The following is a 16,871-nucleotide window of genomic DNA, read 5'->3' on the forward strand; positions in this document are numbered from 1 at the left end:
AAATGGTGGGGGAGACCAAACATTTTTGTGCACTAAAAAAGGGGTGACCAAAAAATTGTGTAATAGCAATTAATTAATTGTGTAATAGAGTGCAAACAATATAACCGTGAAACTTTAGTAATACTAAATAGCACAATTTCATGCAAAATCCATTGTTTTCTATTGTGTAATTGGCACAATTTTGTACTATTTAGTAATTAGTGTTTCACGGATTAATTGTTCACTAATATTTGAGTTCTCTATGAAGGGGGACCACATTTCTCATTTCCACCAGCCCCTCCCTGTAAATAATGACCGGTCCTTTACGTCACACATATGACTTGATGACCAGTAGCATGAGTATCTTTTGCAGATATCATCTCATCATCACCTCACAGGGATAAGTAGATTCTTATCAAAAGTGCAATACTGTATTAAGCGATAGACATGTCTAATGATACTGTGCAAGGACTAGCCTTTCCTACCAATAGTAAGGGAGAATACGCAAGACCAGATAGTGTTTTCCGTGAATGGATCAAGGCAGATGGTTCGACTCGATTCCCACCCGACACCAATCGTTATCACCTTTACGTGTCCCTCGCCTGTCCTTGGGCTAGCCGTACTCTGATGGTAAGGAAGCTAAAAGGGCTCGAAAATGTGATTTCTTACACTGTAGTCGATTGGTTGATGCTAGAACAAGGCTGGATATTCACTGACAAGAAGCCCAAATGTAGTCTTGACACTCTAAACAACTGCAAAACTATGAGAGAAGTCTACAAACTTGCTAATCCGAATTACGATGGGCGAATCAGCGTACCCGTGTTATGGGACAAAAAAACTCGTACAATAGTTAATAATGAGTCGAGTGAGATAATTCGCATGCTTAACAGCGAATTTAATGAATTCTGTGCAAGTGAAAGTCAGAAGAAGCTGGACCTGTACCCAAAACATCTTCAACCTCGGATTGATGAACTCAACAGCTGGATCTATCCGTAAGTCATTCCAACACTAGTTTTGATGTGAAACTTCCATGAATCAAAAATATTGTCAATCCAGTACATGCAGGCTATATCTTGTGACCAATAATCCAGCAGGCTTGTGCCTAACAGGCATTTAGGTACTATAGCTAACATATTGCATACAGCGGTTTACATCAGATTGCAAAGCTAATATACCGAATAATTTATTCATTCATCTTCGCATGCAACCAGTCAGTCCATTCTTCCATTTATCCTTTTATCCAATTATTGTTCCATGCATCCACCAACCCATCAAACCATCAACCCGCCCATCCATCTATCCATCCACCCATTGTCATCTCTGTCCATGAATCCATCCTCCCTGAGCATCCATCCATCTATATATCCATCCACCCATCTATATATCCATCCACCCATTGTCATCTCTGTCCATGAATCCATCCTCCTTGCATCCATCCATCCATCTATCCATCCACCCATTGTCATACTAATTTATCCTTGCTTATGTTTTCCAACCCACCCACTTATCCTCACATTATCCATATATACGTTAACAAAATTAAATTGTCATGTTACGAAGTTAAAATACTGTATATTTACCATTTTTTCAGTTCTATAAACAATGGTGTGTACAAGTGTGGCTTTGCTGTAACACAAGAAGCCTATGATATTGCAGTCAAACAACTATTTGAAGCCCTTGACAAGGTTAGATTTTATGTGTTTATACATGTACATGTATCCTAAACCGTCAGCTGCTGGCTGTAAGAACATGCTTTATAAAAAAACTGATTGAAGCAATTTCAAATTTGTTTGCCATCCAGCAGAGTCTTCCCTAAAGGATCTAATGGGCAAAATTGGTTTGTTTTCAAAATGTTTTATCAGCATGTGATTGTTTGTTGCAAATAGCCTATTAAACGTAAAATACCAACTAGAACACACAGACAATGTTATCAATAAAGATTGGATAACCTTTATGATTATACTCAATCTCTTTCTCTTTCTTTCTTCCACTCTCTTTTAAGGCTGAGGCCATTCTATCCAAGACAAGATACCTGACTGGGTCCACCTTTACAGAAGCAGATATTAGGCTTTTTGTCACCTTGGTTAGATTTGATATGGTCTATGTTGGACACTTTAAGGTAGGAACTAGGCATATCAATAATATTGTTCTTTGAAGGCTTTGATGTATACTTGGTGCTTCTTCATTCAATGGGAATTAATATTTAGCTTTTTGAAACTTTGTTTGCATTTAATGAGAATTAGCATTGTTAATATAAAGATGCATGATGATATACTTCAATTCCTCAGACTATGACTTAATTTAGAGATAAAGAAAGAAGTTTATAGAATTAAGTGGCAATGCAGAGTTTAAAGGACCTATTCATATGACCCATTCAAGTGAAGAAACATTAATTAATCTTAAAATTCAGTTATGTAAATTATGTTGTAGTGCAACAAGAAACGTATAGCTAGCAATTACCCAAACCTTTGGGGATTTGTTAGAGATATTTATCAGATGGATGGAATAGCAGAAACAGTTGATCCAGAACACATTCAGAAACATTATCAGGTAAGACATGGTATAGTCACTAACAGACTGACTAATATTGTATGCTAGCAGAGTTAAGGATAACAGCTAATTAGTTGCCCATCATGATGACTGGCCAAATAAGTTTTACCTCAGTCATATTTAACTCATTTCTGGCTCACTCTTTCTGACCAAAATGCCCAACAAAGCGAATATTTGACTGGACAAGTTCCAATTTTGAGCAGAGATTGTCCAATGACTGGCAGTTACTTTCATCCATGACTTGTTGGATTAAATGCAATTGATGTTCAGAAGTTCAAAGTAGGCTAGGGAGGGAGAGAAGGAGGGAGGAAGGGAGAGAGAGGCAGAGAGGGAGAGGGAGAGAGAGAGGGAGAGAGAGAGGGAGGGAATTGAGGTGAGGGTGAGGGGTACCCAGTGGATGCTTTCACTTTGAGCATAGTATAGCATAATGTCTTGCTATTTAAATCTCTTATCTTGTGAGTAAGATCATTTAAAGGTTACATTGGCACATATCAATGATGTATCTTTCGAATTGACAATACCTATTATGCCCAAATTCAAAAAGCCAGACATAAGCAAACTATAGTGGGAATACCAGGGGCTTTTTATTTGGATTATATCATACTTGACACAGTTTTCTTTGTTATTCATAGAGTTTGATATCCCATATTGCCCTGCTCATTAGTCAGTAATGCTCCTCTGATGCCAAATTCCCCCTCCCCCACCCCACCCTTTCCTCCTTGCTTTGATTCTGGATCCTTCCCTGCATACCCTAAATATTTAATATCATCAGCTGTTGCATTCTGGGAATCAAATAAACTGTGGCTCTTGTTAATTGCTTAAATAAACACTTAGAACAATTTGTGATTTAGCGCTATTAATATATAACTTATTATTAATCTATTTTAATGGTTCACAAATTATAACATCAGTTTATACATTGTTGTTGTATATAGATGAGTCATAGAAGGATCAATCCCTATGGTATTGTAGCCATTGGACCTGATGATATTGACTTTACTGCACTACATGACCGTCACATGAAGTGAACCTGGTCAAGACGACCTGCCCAAGTCATCAGACATGGCAGTGGTCTATCCATGTTGATGCTAAAGGACACAATACCTTGTTGAAAACATGTATTTATGTAAAAAGAAACCGAGGAAGTGAACATAATTAATTGAAATGTTTTCATCTTATTTAACGACTGTATTTCAACTAACTCAACCCCAAAATTTCCCTTTATAGAAACAAATGGGAGACTTGGGTGACTGTGTCGCTCTAAGACTGAGCAAAGCATTTGGTTAGATAGGAATCGGAAGGTTTACTATGACTTGCTAAAAGAAAAAATATTTTATGTATGTTATTTTCAACAAAAAGAAGAAAAAAAAAGAAAAGAAAAAAAAAAAGAAGAAGAAAAGTTAAGAAAGTAAGGATTAAAAGCTTGAGTAGGTATTATTTCCCGAAAAATCGGGAATTCTCGCCCCCTTCGATTTTCATACCGCGACGGAAAAGGACTGGGTAGCTGCTGGACTGGGTACTAATTAATTATGTGACGTCGACCCGGTATCTCATTCTCTCATTCAACAGTGAAAGAAAACTAAAGGAAGTCTTATTATTCCTCAACCTTTGAACATGTTTTGCACGAGTCATCTTGCATTGCTAGTACGAACCAAACAGGTACAATACAATACAATACAATATCTTTATTTCAATTTAAAAGGGAACTCAATAACAAACAATAGCTTTTTAGCTCTTAGAAGAGTTGATTTATGTTTGTGCGTATCAATCACTTCAATACAACAGCATTTTCCAGTACAACACTGAATAACCAAAAGTCTTATCTTAATTATGACGTTTACACTTTAAAAGTCATAAACCATGCACTTACACACGTTTTACTTAAAATACTACAGCAAATAAGTTTACTAGATGCAAGATTTTCCAGTACTACACTGAATAACCAAAAGTCTTCTCTTAATTATGACGTTTACACTTTAAAAGTTATAAACCACTTACACACGTTTTTCTACTTAAGATACTATAGCAAATAAGTTTACTAGATGCAAGATTTTTGGACCTCAAACTGAGATTTTTCATTTCACTCCTCATCTTTCGGGGGCTTCACAACTTCGATTTCTCTCTCAGTTGGTTCAGGCAGTTGTTTCCTGGTTGCTTCGATGTGAAGGTGTCCATCCTTGTCCAGATTAGACTTGATAGAATCCATGTCTACATCTTTGGGAAGCACGAAATGGCGATGAAGTTGGCGGGAAACGAAAACACCTTCCTCCTCAGATTTGGTATTCTTTGAAGCGTTTACCATTAGTTCGTTGTTGAAGACTTTAACTTTGACTTCTTCAGGGGAAAAGCTGCTCAAATCCAGGTTGACAGAGAATTTTTTGTCATCCATCTGAGCTACTGGACCGGCTTCAGCTTTCTTTTCCTTTGGCTTTTTGTAGGCCTCGATGTAAAGAACTCCATCAGGAGAAAAACGAGAAGAAACAGATGAAGGATCCACGTCCTCTGGCAGAGGATAGGCTTGGTGGAACTCGCTAGACTCGAAGCCAAATCGTCCTTGTGAGTGATGCTTTCCTTGAACCTTTACTTTCCCATCTTCGACCTTGAGGGTAATTTCGTTTGGTTCATAATTGTGCACATCCAAATTTGCTAAAAGCACCTTATCTTTTTCTTGCTTAAAGTCTGAATAACGGGTCCAGCCAAGAAATGGGTGACCAAAAGCTCCAAGTGTGGCCAAGACAAGCTTGTCACCTCGATACATTTTCTTGAGTTGAATAACCTTGAATGAATTTACCGTGTCCTTGTCCAAGTTTTTGAGCGATACAACTAAACCTCAGCTGTTTTATTTGTGAGCATCTCTGGCTGCTGTTGGCTTATATAGCTTAGCTGCAGACTTTCTAGAAACTTCTAAACATGAGTATTTATTTTTATCGACATTTGAATATTGTGTAATATCTTTTTTTAGCGAAATTTGTATGGAAGGATCGAGCACCTTCTAGACCCGGGCTCTAGAAAGTTCATCGATCGAATTTTCTAGCCGTGCTCTAGCATGTTCTACTTTTCTCGATTTCCGCCTCTGGGTAATCTATGATTCTTTAGAACATATCTTTCTTTCGAATAAAAACTATGTTCCAACGACCATGAACATGAATTTACAGTGGAAGGAAGCCGAATGATTTTTTCCCAAAAAATAAACACGATTCCATAGTTCCAATGAAATACTTGGGCTTCCTGTGGACAGGCCAAGATGGCGCTTTGCATGCACGAAGGTGAAGCTCAGTGGAAAACATTTTTACTGTAAAGCTTTTTAGTTTCCCATATATCTACATAAGGTAATCATTGATCTAGCTATTTTCTTTGGCTTCATAAAAGTCTAGAGCTCTATAGAAAATTTCGAATGTTGTAGAAAATTCTAGAAGGTACTAGTCTTTCTCGATCGAAGTTACATGTAAATAATGTCACTTGATCGAAGTCAAACATGCTGAAAAGCACGTTCACTGATGGTTCTAGAATCTTAGCTCCTAAGGTATATAAATGGGGAGCTGCGAATGATCTTCCGATCAATTCAACTGAAAGCTATAGCTGAGACATAAAAAGGAACCAAACAATATCTTGAATCAGTTCACCATGGATCTTGCAGACAAGCTTCTCGTAGCGACATTGGGATCTTTTGTTGATCCTTTCTTTGGCTGGACTTACTATTCGGACCACAGAAAGGACAAAGACAAGGTGGCCCTTGCTGCTGTTGGTGTGCAGAATTTCGATCCTAACGAAATCTCACTAAAAGTAGAAGATGGAAAAGTGATGGTAGATGGAGTCCATCGCTCTCAAGGACAGTTTGGCTACGAGACCAGTGAGCTCCACCAAGCCTACCCTCTGCCAGAGGACGTGGATCCTTCATCTGTTTCTTCTCGTTTTTCTCCTGATGGAGTTCTTTACATCGAGGCCTACAAAAAGCCAAAGGAAAAGAAAGCTGAAGCCGGTCCAGTGGCTCAGATGGATGACAAGAAATTCTCTGTTAACCTGGATGTGAGCAAGTTTTCTCCTGAAGAAGTAAAAGTCAAGGTTATGAACAATGAATTGATGATCACTGCCAGCCACGAGTCAGAAAAAGAGGGCAGTTATGCTTCCAGAAAGGTTCATCGCCATTTCGTGCTTCCCAAAGATGTGGACATGGATTCTATCGTGTCTAATCTGGACAAGGATGGACACCTTCACATCGAAGCAACCAGGAAACAACTGCCTGAACCAACTGAGAGAGAGGTCCAAATCACGAAGGCTAAGGAGTAAACCAAGGGCCTTCATGGTTTACAAGACACTTGGAACAAACCGGTATGCGGATTAACGGAGAATCTTTTCGAACATGAAACATTAGATTAGATTAGGATAGATTTGCTTTGTTACAGTTTTAAAGGACCAGTTCCTAATGGTTTTGCATGTATCTAAGTAAACAGTCACGTGTTAGTATCATTGTAATCAATCGTCGTGGTCAGTTTAAAACGTTCTTGCACCGATATTTCGATTTAGAGCTAGATTTAGAGCTAGTTAAGAGATCTGAACTTATTGCAAGAACATCAGTAGATTTGTAACGCAACTCGTTTCAGTTTTTCGGCTTTATAGTGAGCTGCAAATGCATAAAGTTTGGAAGCGTGACTCGTATAACGTAAGAATAAAAGTTTTTTGCTTATCATTATTTTCGTGTTATTGTCATTAATGTCTTAAATAAAAATTATTACACATTTAGGTTGGATTTCGATATCAGTTTGAAAGCCGTGAATAAAGACCAAATCAGTGAAGTGACAAAATATCACTTCACCGTACTAAACTGTGCGGTTTTTTTTTATCGCGGTATTAACCCTAAATGTCACGTAATAAACAAACTATCACATGCAAAGAGCCTGGTATCTTTTTTATTCACTCGTTTCCCATATATCGCTCACGGCACACAGGCTCACTCGTTCGCGATAAGATATGGAAACTCGTGTACAAAAAACGATATCAAATTCAATGCTAAATTTCATAATGAACGTTCCATCGTACTCTTGAGACTCCGTTCGCCTTACTATATGACTGTTCGCTCTATTGACAATGCTTCTTCGGTTCAATGAATATTTCTTCGCGGTTAATGAACAGCAAAAGATGTAGTTAAACTTAATTTTTGTAAAGATGGACGTACATATTCAATTTTTCAATCTAGTTGAGAATTTTTCTAAAGCCCCGTTTACACTAGCGATTTTTGCGGCGATTATTTTGCGATTTTGTCCATAATAAACAATGGTAAAGAATTCACTTGCAAATTTTTGTTTCAGGATAACAAGATTAATTTTCTTAGACGAATGTCTCATTTATAAAGTTTTCTTTGTGTAGTTCTGGTTATTTGACTTTGACAAATGTTTCCATATCACATTTGGAATGTAGTTTTACTTTCAACAGTTGTGCAGAAAAAAAGACCTTATATATGGCGGTTTTTCACTAAGGGAGAATAACAGTTTTCTAGCATAAATAACCGATGTCATCTGAGAGATATCTTGAATAAAATAATTTTGGAATTATTTTTGAACAAATATCACCAGAGTTATGAAAGGCCAAAGTTAATATCTGTCTCATGATAAGCAGGTTTTTCAGTCTTACAGGGTAGAAATATTGACTTTAAAGATTCTTTCTCTGTTGCCTTTGTACGATATGAACGCTATTTTGTTCCGACCATCATCATGGTCCGCCCATGCCTACGTACACGCATAAGACTGTTTCATTCTTCACAAACACTGGTTAAGTAAGCTAAACCCCAATAATTGAATGAAAAATTAAGATTATGAATTTATTAAACAACATTAGTACTGTATGTACAAAGAATAAGGAAATTCATTGTTTCGCAGTTCAGTCAAGTCCTTTTACGAACAAACATGGTGTTCTATTTTTACTTGTCAAGATTGTCAATAATAATCACTAAAAATATCTATCAACGGCGTATCTGCTGCTAGGTCCTTCTAACATCAAGAAGTCGACCTCCTCTTCTGTTAGCCCTGACCTTACGCCAAGAAGATCACCGTTCTCGGCTATAGATCATCAGCGTCGTTGTCATCACTGTCAGAAGACACCCAGTAAGTCTCAATTGTTGGTCTACTATTGTCTCCATCACCATGTGTCCCAGCATTGTGATCAACGTCGTTGTCATCGCTGTCAGAAGACACCCAGTAAGTCTCAATTGTTGGTCTACCATTCTCTCCATCACCATGTGTCCCTATATTGTGATCAGCGTCGTTGTCATCGCTGTCAGAAGACACCCAGTAAGTCTCAATTGTTGGTCCACTATTGTCATTATTATCACGTGTCCCTGCATTGTGATCACCGTCGCTGTCATCGCTGCCGTTAGTCATCCAATCCTTCTGGGCCACTTGTCGAGTTTTATCTTCATTGTCGTTTGGGTTTTCCTCCTCAATCATCAGGCTGTAGATCAACTGTAGAACAGTTTCTTGGCTGATAGTTGCCATTAATGCTATATGACCACATTCAATATGTCGTCTGCTCCAGAATTCAAGCATTTCTTGTGCTCGATCAAATATGTGTTTCATTCGGTTGACAGCGTCATCGAGAGTGATCCACTTGAAGTGCAGATCACGAGCCATGAACCGAAGCTCATCACAAGGCGTTAGTGGTTTGATGAACAAATCATCATTAAGCTGGACTCTACGTCGCTTTGGGCGTTGCAGGGGAGGAGGTGGTGGAAATACTTCACTTACATCACTATCACTGTCTTGGTCATCAATAATTACTTGTTGAATGTCAGCTTTACGTTTACATGAAGTAGATACGTTGTTAGAACAACTAGCAACTTGATTATAGTGGCTGAGCCTTTGTGACGGTCTGACCGCAGTCTTCTTTTGTCGTATTTCATTGTCTTTATTAACACTGCTGTTGGCAGCAATGTTGTTTTGTATACTTGGATCGCACGATGGCTGATGATTCGTCATATCTGCACGAACAGAACGAATAAGGACCATGAATGGTGGTTCAGTCTGTTGTTGTCCAGTTGTCTGTACGACAGGCAAGGCTGAGGTATTTCTCTCAGTTGCGGCGATGGATTCCTTGGTTTCACTGTCTGATTGCTGATGGAGATTAGAGGCTGAGATCTGTATGCTTGCTGGTCCAGTAACAGGACAGCTCGCAACACGAATCAATGGTGGTATTCCAGATGACATCATAGTCTCATAGTCTGGTAACTGCTCACTGTCTGATTCACTAGTGGTATTCTCTGATGACTGAATTCTTGAAGCGTATCCCTCAGCCTCTATATCCCTCCACACATCACTATCACTATCTTCAATGTCACCCCCTTCACTACCATTGCTGCTGTTGCTCCAGTCACCCCATCCACTATTGATGCTGCTGGTGTCACTCCAGAATTCCCTGTCAATGTCACTATCGTTGTCTAGAAGGTGTTCCAACATCATGACATAAGGATCAGCAGATTCAACACTAACTGTGATGTGTTGAGTCTCAGGCTGATAATATAGTTCATCTACACTGCTGAGTGGTAAAACAGGGATCTCTCGTACACGTACAGGATGGTTAGAACCTTGATCATCTTCGTGTGGGTGTGGTAGAATATTAGTCTCAGGCTGATAATATAGTTCATCTACACTGCTGAGTGGTAAAACAGGGATCTCTCGTACACGTACAGGATGGTTAGAACCTTGATCAGCTTCGTGTGGGTGTGGTAGAATATTAGTCTCAGGCTGATAATATAGTTCATCTACACTGCTGAGTGGTAAAACAGGGATCTCTCGTACACGTACAGGATGGTTAGAACCTTGATCATCTTCGTGTGGGTGTGGTAGAATATTAGGGTTACCTGAAGTCTCTAGTGCAAGGTACTCTGGATCAGAGAAGACTGCAAGTGATCGCTCAAACTCTGCTTCTATCATCTCCAGGAATTGTTGACGCATCTCTTCAATGCTGTCCATTGCTAGTCTTTCTTGGGCATCCAGTGATGGATGATAGTCACTCATTATGATATCAGTCAATTCAATCGCTTTCTTATAATGATTTGTATTTTCTCTTTAGCGCACGGAACGAGCTTGTTCTCGGTTCAGTGTCAAAAGAAATATGAAGGCAAATAAACAAATCCTGATGCTAAGTAACGGGGAGCGCGCGCATTTATGTCATAATGCTTATCGTGATCAGTGATGGAGTGCGCGCGCTACAAATCAATCGATAATCGATTAGATCGTGCTTTAAAATACATTGAATGTAGTTTACTATGAAGGAAAAAATCAATCGATAATCGATTAGAGCGCGCTTAAAATACATTGAAATACTTTTACTACGGAGGGCAAAATCAATCGATAATCGATTAGTGCGCGCAAAGTTTTCCCCATACATGGAAATGGGTCTAAGAAGTGCATGATATCGCCTTAATTAAAATGGAGCAAGAGCTCTAAAGGATTCCGATTTCAAGCCCGGCAGGAATAAGAGGACACAGTGTCCTGCAGTCTGACCACAGACTACTGGGCAAGCATAAATTACTCGGCAGTGTTTTTAGTTTTTATCTAAAGATATTACAGCGCTTTTTGGAAGTGGCCAATATCAGATACAAGGGGCTGAGATATTTTATTTGTGCGCGGAGACTGAAGAATGTTTTGAACAAGGAAAGATCTAAAGATATTTTCATCATCATGGGAGATTTCAACGCGAAAATAGGAGCTGATAACACCGGCTATGAGCTAGGCTGTTGTTCCAAGACTTTTCAAAGCATCTAGGTAAACAAATTGATTACACTATGGCGGATTTTAGATGGAAAAAAAATATTTATAAGGTCTATATTTATCCGAGTATCTTAAGATATTTTTTTCAAAAACAGAGTTGGGTAATTATGAATTTTAGGTCACCCATCCAAGTACTAATCTCACTCAAACTTGCTTGACTCAGTGTCTTGTAAGCCCAAGTTTTTTTCACTGGGCCACGATTTCAGGAAATTAACACAACAATAGCCATGGAAACAATGCACCAGATAGACTAGATTATTTTCCACTTCGAATCATCGTGCCAGTGCGTGGCAGAGTACAAGGGATTAGCTGTAGATATGGTCTGGGGGCTGGCTAGTCTCTCCCCTGATGCTTCGGCTAGAACACTATCCTGCGTAATCCGTACACCCAAGGGCAGAGGGACTTAATTGCCGTCATGTCCGAAGTCCATACGATGACCCAGCGGATGTCTCGGGGTATGGCATGAAGGCACTAATTTTTTGTCCTTTTCTGTATCTTGGAAATTAATAATTAAAAGTGGTGGACGTGGGTTCGATTCCCACCGTATTGGAGGGTTTTTTTTCTTTTTTTTCTTTGTTTTTTTCTTTTTCTAAGTTTTATCTAGCCTTAGATTTTTTATGTTTATTTATTTCTTTTGTTTCTTTTCTAAAGGTTTATCAGGCGATGCACGAGAAATCCTCGGCCTCTCCTATTTGAACCATCCTTTAGGATACATCTGAAACTCCAAATTTTGAACCTTGAAGGCATTTCTACACGTTATTCAGCGCAGTATAGGTACGTCAATGAGTTCGCCTCGTATTTTGGTTCTTGGTTATTCATTTGTACGGCGCTTACATCAGCTTGTGTTACGTATTGATGCTTACATTGATGAGAATTTTAGCCTATCTGAACCAGTCATTTTGCAGTGCCTCGAGACACGGGGACGTACAATTAAATGGGGATGTACTCTTAAATCGGCCCGCCCCAGACAACCCACAAGATCTTCCACCATCCGACACAACTCTCTATCTCAACTGCCACAAGCCTAGCAAGTCTAAGATACAAGGAGCGATAGTGTCTTTAAAGAATGGTAAGGCAGCAGGATCAGATGGTGTTCCGGCGAAGGCAATGAAGGTTGATATGGAGACATCAGTAGACATGCCCAATCGGCTAAGTTGCCTGGATATGGGAGGAGAAAAAGCATTCCAGGGGAGTGGAGCGAGGACGTTATTGTAAAAGCTCCCGAGAAAGGGATCTGGGAGATTGTAACACTCACAGAGGCATCAGAGTACTGTTGTTGCGCTGCGAGTTTTTAAATACCGGACCTATTTTATGTTATTTATTGCGGGCGACAATAGGAGCACGCAAGCATAATCTTGACGAGAAAACGCCAAGGGGCCTGGGCCCGCGGAATACGAGAGACTCTGACCTTTTCTGAGTTTTCAACTTTCATCTACCCTGGGTGCCAGAGGCCGTGTGGGGCACCCAGGGTAACTTTCATCTGGAATGTCAAGAATCCGAGGAATGCAGACTTACAAGATTAGGCCAGTGCTCAAACAGGTTTTCACGCGTACGTGAGGGAATTCGATCCGCAGGGATAACATTCCTTTGCAGGCCAACCAAATCACTAAATACTCACTTGCATATATTAATAGCTACTCAAGCCTCTCAAATAAATTAAGAATATCTTCCACTAATGTTCTACGCCAGCACTTCCCAACCTGAGGTTGCCCCTAGTATATTTTTTAATGTATTTCGCGTTTTAGAATATTCCGCCATTCCGCGTTTTAGAATATTCCACCATTCCGCGTTTTAGAAGGTTCCGCCATTCCACGCTTTAGAATATTTCACCATTCCACGTTTTAGAATATTCCACCATTCCGCGTTTTAGAATGTTCCGCCATTCCGCGCTTTAGAATGTTCCGCCATTCCGCGCTTTAGAATATTCCACCATTCCGCGCTTTAGAATATTCCACCATTCCACGCTTTAGAATATTCCACCATTCCACGCTTTAGAATATTACGCCATTCCACGCTTTAGAATGTTCCGCCATTCCACTGTTCCCGTTGTAGGGTCGCCCCCAGATCACGAGATTGAAATCGAAGCTGATGTTTATTTACGGTCAACCGTACCAAAGTGGCTACTAGCTAAAGCGTCCTCTATTATTGCCGTGTTCACTTGTGCTGGGTCCTTGATTCCAACATACTCCTGCATGAGCAGGGCTGGGACAATCTAATTTGCAGATGAGTTTATCGTAAAGCAGGGTAAGTATGGGAAGGTAAACGAAGAGGAATATGTTAATCCGCATGAGTCGTGTTATTCTTGATATCGGGCTTCTCATGTCTTGTTCCTTGGTTGAATATACATATTACATATACATATTGCTGAACTATATTAATCATTCACCTCTACTTTTCATACACGAATTTATTTGACTTTTGTTTTTTTCCTTTATCTTTTTTGTTGTCTGTACCAACACAAGGTTATCTTGAATTACAGTTGGCATCGATGATCTCATCATGATATACGTGTTTTTCAAACTTTTCATCATTATTACATTCTTTTATCATTGATTAAAAAAAACATTGTAAGACTTTTTTTACTTGATCGTGGATACGCGAAGCCGAGAAACGAGTTATTGTCGCTCGCTCACTAAGATGTTAGCAGATCGATAATTTAAAAATATTCAATAATCGTCTTACGTGATCTGCTTACAAACGTTACACGAAACCTAGCACTCACACACAGCTTAGGTGACTGCCTACTTTAGGAAAAAATAATAAACCTTTTTCAAAACTTCAATTTCCGAGTTGAAATTTAATGCTGATTCGAAATCTGGAAAGAAAAATTGGGTGTCCCGAGGAGATCCCGAGCTTGTTTTCGAAATTTAATGGAAGCATTCGCGCGACGGCTTTTGGAGAAAAAATTACGCCTGCACCGGAAGTGATAAGGAAAAAATTAAGATTCATAAGATAATAGTTATTAGTTATATTGGCAGACTCTATGATTGCACGAATGAAGGCTAATCAATCGTTCTACAATTATATACGTGGATATTTTCGACAAAAGGACAAAGGGATACATTAATTTGTCATATTTTGTAGTTTCGGTGCTCTTAAAAAATCTCATAAAGTCGAACAAATTTCCCTACAAAAATCTATTTTTTTCATGTGTTAGAATATTTACCTTTTTCTAAAATGTTGATATAACCTAGATCTTTAGGAGTTTATTCAAAAAAGCTCCGTGCAAAATTTGAGGGTCATCAATCTTTTGTCGAGGAACGACTTTAGACTTCAGCTTGGACGCTAAGGCGGAAGAGCACTAATGAATGAAATCAGTAGATCTAAGCCTAGACCCTATCCCCCTGAATTTTGTGACCCTTGGTTTGGCGCGCTTTTTCTATTTTAGGTAAATAGTATTTATCTAATTTACATTAATTTATTCAACTATTCAACACGTCATTTTGCTGACTTCTTCTCTACATATTTTAGATTGAATCTCAAGACCTCAGCCTCGTCATTCAGTTCACATAATGGAACGAGTCATTTTACTTTATTTTGCTGCTGTTACACTGGTTTGTGGTCGACCAGACTTAGACAATCCAACTTCATCTATGTCGACGAGAAGTAATGATAATAAATCTCCAACACCCAAACGGGAAACCCCCGATAAGGTGACCCTCCAACCTGATATTCCTACCACATTTCCTGTAAAATCTGGTTGTTTCTCATCGGGAAAGTGGTATCCACCCGGTTCGGAGATTTCTCGTGGTTTTGATGGAAAGTCTTGGTGTTACGGTACCTACTGTGACCAATTTGGTCAAGTCTTGGTATGGGATAACTTCCATTGCAGTACAACAACAACCTACTTCCCAACAACAACACCCACACCCACAACAGCCGCACCCACAACAACCATACCCACTACTCCTCCAGGGTGTTATTATAATGGTAGATGGTTCCCTCCTGGCAGCGAGATATCCCGTGGCTCAACGTATGGGTGGTGCTATGGGACGTATTGTGATGCCCAGGGCAGTATTGTCCCATGGGATGATTGGAGCTGTAGTACAACAGCTCGACCAACTACGATCCCCTCAACACCGTCCTACCCTACCACAGAACCTCCGCGTGGTTGTAACTTCCAAGGGCGGTCTTATAATTTGGGAAGCGAGATTTCCCAGTATACTGGGAATAGTGGTGAAAGATGTCACGGAAGAAGATGTAGCGATGATGGGCAGATCATCACATGGCTTGGTTTTAATTGCCAGTCTGGAAGTAAGCAAAGAGATGGTTGCTGGTACAGAGGCCATTTATATCGTCATGGCATGGACATTTTCCGCAAACAGCCCTCACTAGTAAGGTGCTTCAAAGGAAGCTGTGAAAAGAATGCCGCCCTCATAAAGTGGAAACCACTCAGCTGTAAAGAAGAAAGGCCGTTTTTGGCAGGACAGCGGCACATGTGCTCGTATCGTGGTAAGTGGTACCCAAGAGGAAGCATCATCTACAGCAGGTCCCTGTACAAAACTCATGGATTTGGGTGGTGCGTGGGGGCCAAGTGTGGAAGGAACAGGAGAATCACAACATGGGGACCACTCTGGCTCCCTGGGTATTGCTAAACACGGTTATCACGTTATTGATGGTTTTCAACCATTCCCAAGAGAATTAAATAGCAAAAGACACGGCGGCCATGTTGGAGGATGTAACAAAAGAATTCATTGACAATTCTTTTGTTAAGTTCCTCCAACATGGCCGCCTCGAAAACCATCAATAATGAGCATTTTTCGTATGAGTGTGACTTCGAAGAACCGAGCATTATCTTGCATAACTGCGTAAGTAACTCTTGCACTTCCGCGGTCCGTTTTCATAGTCATACCAAATATGTTCAGTTTAATACCTGTAATCAAAGCTTGTATGTAATCGATGTATTGCTAGTCATACTCTAGAGAATGCAATAACAAAAGACATGGCGGCCATGTTGGCTGATACAACACGGGGCTAACGGTGAATTTTCTGTTATATTCAAGCAAGATGGCGGCTATGAAAACCAACAAAATAATATGAAACTAAAACTCCTTTATAAATGAAAACATTGGTTTCTGAAAGCATTCATGTCGCTGACACATGAAGGCGTAGATTTTTCTATCACATACAATCATAAGCCTTCCCTGGGTTACAGAGGTTTTATTTCGCTTTCTGTGGTTGTAACAAGCGGCTTCACGTCAAAACAGCAAACGCTAGGGCGAGAATAAATAACCTCTGGATCACTAAGAATTTTAACGTTAATTTTAATGCAACAGTGTCATATAACATTTATTTTAGTTTTTGAAAAAGGTAACAATTTTCCAATAAAACTGGGATATTTTGCTTTCGCTTTTTCTGCTTTTGCTTTTTGTAAATACTACATATCGTCAGTAGTTTCTTCTTTATCTTGGAACACCAATGTTCATGCCACATGAGATTCTCGTGACGACGAGGTTCGGCTTACTTGAACTCGCTTTTTGATCCTTGCATACTCCGAAGTACTTCAACTGCCTCCCTCCCCACTCCCCCCCCCCCCCCCCCCTTCCCCTAACCTGATAAACTCCTTATCCTGCCCTTGCC

General features: G+C 39.7%; 4 protein-coding genes across 7 annotated transcripts; 3 read left to right on the forward strand and 1 right to left on the reverse strand.

Annotated features, from left to right (window-relative positions):
• The first annotated feature begins 320 nt into the window (after positions 1 to 320).
• Positions 321 to 3,694, forward strand: LOC116289547 (uncharacterized). The gene is made up of 5 exons (XM_031696496.2): positions 321 to 971; positions 1,571 to 1,664; positions 1,982 to 2,098; positions 2,410 to 2,529; positions 3,465 to 3,694. Exons 1-5 carry the CDS (start codon positions 427 to 429, stop codon positions 3,555 to 3,557), a joined length of 969 nt encoding a protein of 322 aa, XP_031552356.1. The 5' UTR covers positions 321 to 426; the 3' UTR covers positions 3,558 to 3,694.
• A 146-nt stretch (positions 3,695 to 3,840) lies between these two features.
• LOC116289545 (uncharacterized) lies at positions 3,841 to 16,639 on the forward strand. 4 transcript variants are annotated; one of them, XM_089031676.1, is made up of 4 exons: positions 3,841 to 4,188; positions 11,943 to 12,065; positions 13,344 to 13,535; positions 14,763 to 16,639. In XM_089031676.1, the coding sequence occupies exon 4, from the start codon at positions 14,804 to 14,806 to the stop codon at positions 15,884 to 15,886; it is 1,083 nt and encodes a 360-aa protein (XP_088887802.1). In that variant the 5' UTR covers positions 3,841 to 4,188; positions 11,943 to 12,065; positions 13,344 to 13,535; positions 14,763 to 14,803; the 3' UTR covers positions 15,887 to 16,639. The 4 variants fall into 4 exon arrangements, with proteins under 4 accessions (XP_088887802.1, XP_031552350.2, XP_031552351.2 ...); XM_031696491.2 differs by lacking the exon at positions 3,841 to 4,188 and adding an exon at positions 5,480 to 5,858; XM_031696490.2 differs by having other exon boundaries at positions 11,943 to 13,535.
• LOC116289548 (protein lethal(2)essential for life) lies at positions 4,200 to 5,400 on the reverse strand. The gene has a single exon (XM_031696497.2). It carries the CDS (start codon positions 5,285 to 5,287, stop codon positions 4,610 to 4,612), a length of 678 nt encoding a protein of 225 aa, XP_031552357.1. The 5' UTR covers positions 5,288 to 5,400; the 3' UTR covers positions 4,200 to 4,609.
• On the forward strand, positions 6,154 to 6,816 carry LOC116289549 (protein lethal(2)essential for life-like). Its single transcript, XM_031696498.2, has one exon. It carries the CDS (start codon positions 6,154 to 6,156, stop codon positions 6,814 to 6,816), a length of 663 nt encoding a protein of 220 aa, XP_031552358.1.
• Positions 16,640 to 16,871: the final 232 nt, after the last annotated feature.

The sequence above is a fragment of the Actinia tenebrosa genome, unplaced genomic scaffold (assembly GCF_029948245.1).
Source record: "Actinia tenebrosa isolate PJP-AT-01 unplaced genomic scaffold, QUT_ActTen_1.0 PGA_scaffold17__23_contigs__length_9995812, whole genome shotgun sequence".
NCBI classification, from domain to species: domain Eukaryota; kingdom Metazoa; phylum Cnidaria; class Anthozoa; order Actiniaria; family Actiniidae; genus Actinia; species Actinia tenebrosa.

Excerpts from the sequence above, each read along its gene's own strand:
- LOC116289547 (XM_031696496.2), top strand. The coding sequence starts at position 427 with ATGTCTAATGATACTGTGCAAGGACTAGCCTTTCCTACCAATAGTAAG. Across the intron at positions 1,665-1,981 it reads TATTTGAAGCCCTTGACAAG|GCTGAGGCCATTCTATCCAA; the intron begins GTTAGATTTTAT and ends CTCTCTTTTAAG. Across the intron at positions 2,099-2,409 it reads TCTATGTTGGACACTTTAAG|TGCAACAAGAAACGTATAGC; the intron begins GTAGGAACTAGG and ends ATTATGTTGTAG.
- LOC116289548 (XM_031696497.2), bottom strand. The coding sequence starts at position 5,287 with ATGTATCGAGGTGACAAGCTTGTCTTGGCCACACTTGGAGCTTTTGGT.
- LOC116289549 (XM_031696498.2), top strand. The coding sequence starts at position 6,154 with ATGGATCTTGCAGACAAGCTTCTCGTAGCGACATTGGGATCTTTTGTT.
- LOC116289545 (XM_031696490.2), top strand. The coding sequence starts at position 14,804 with ATGGAACGAGTCATTTTACTTTATTTTGCTGCTGTTACACTGGTTTGT.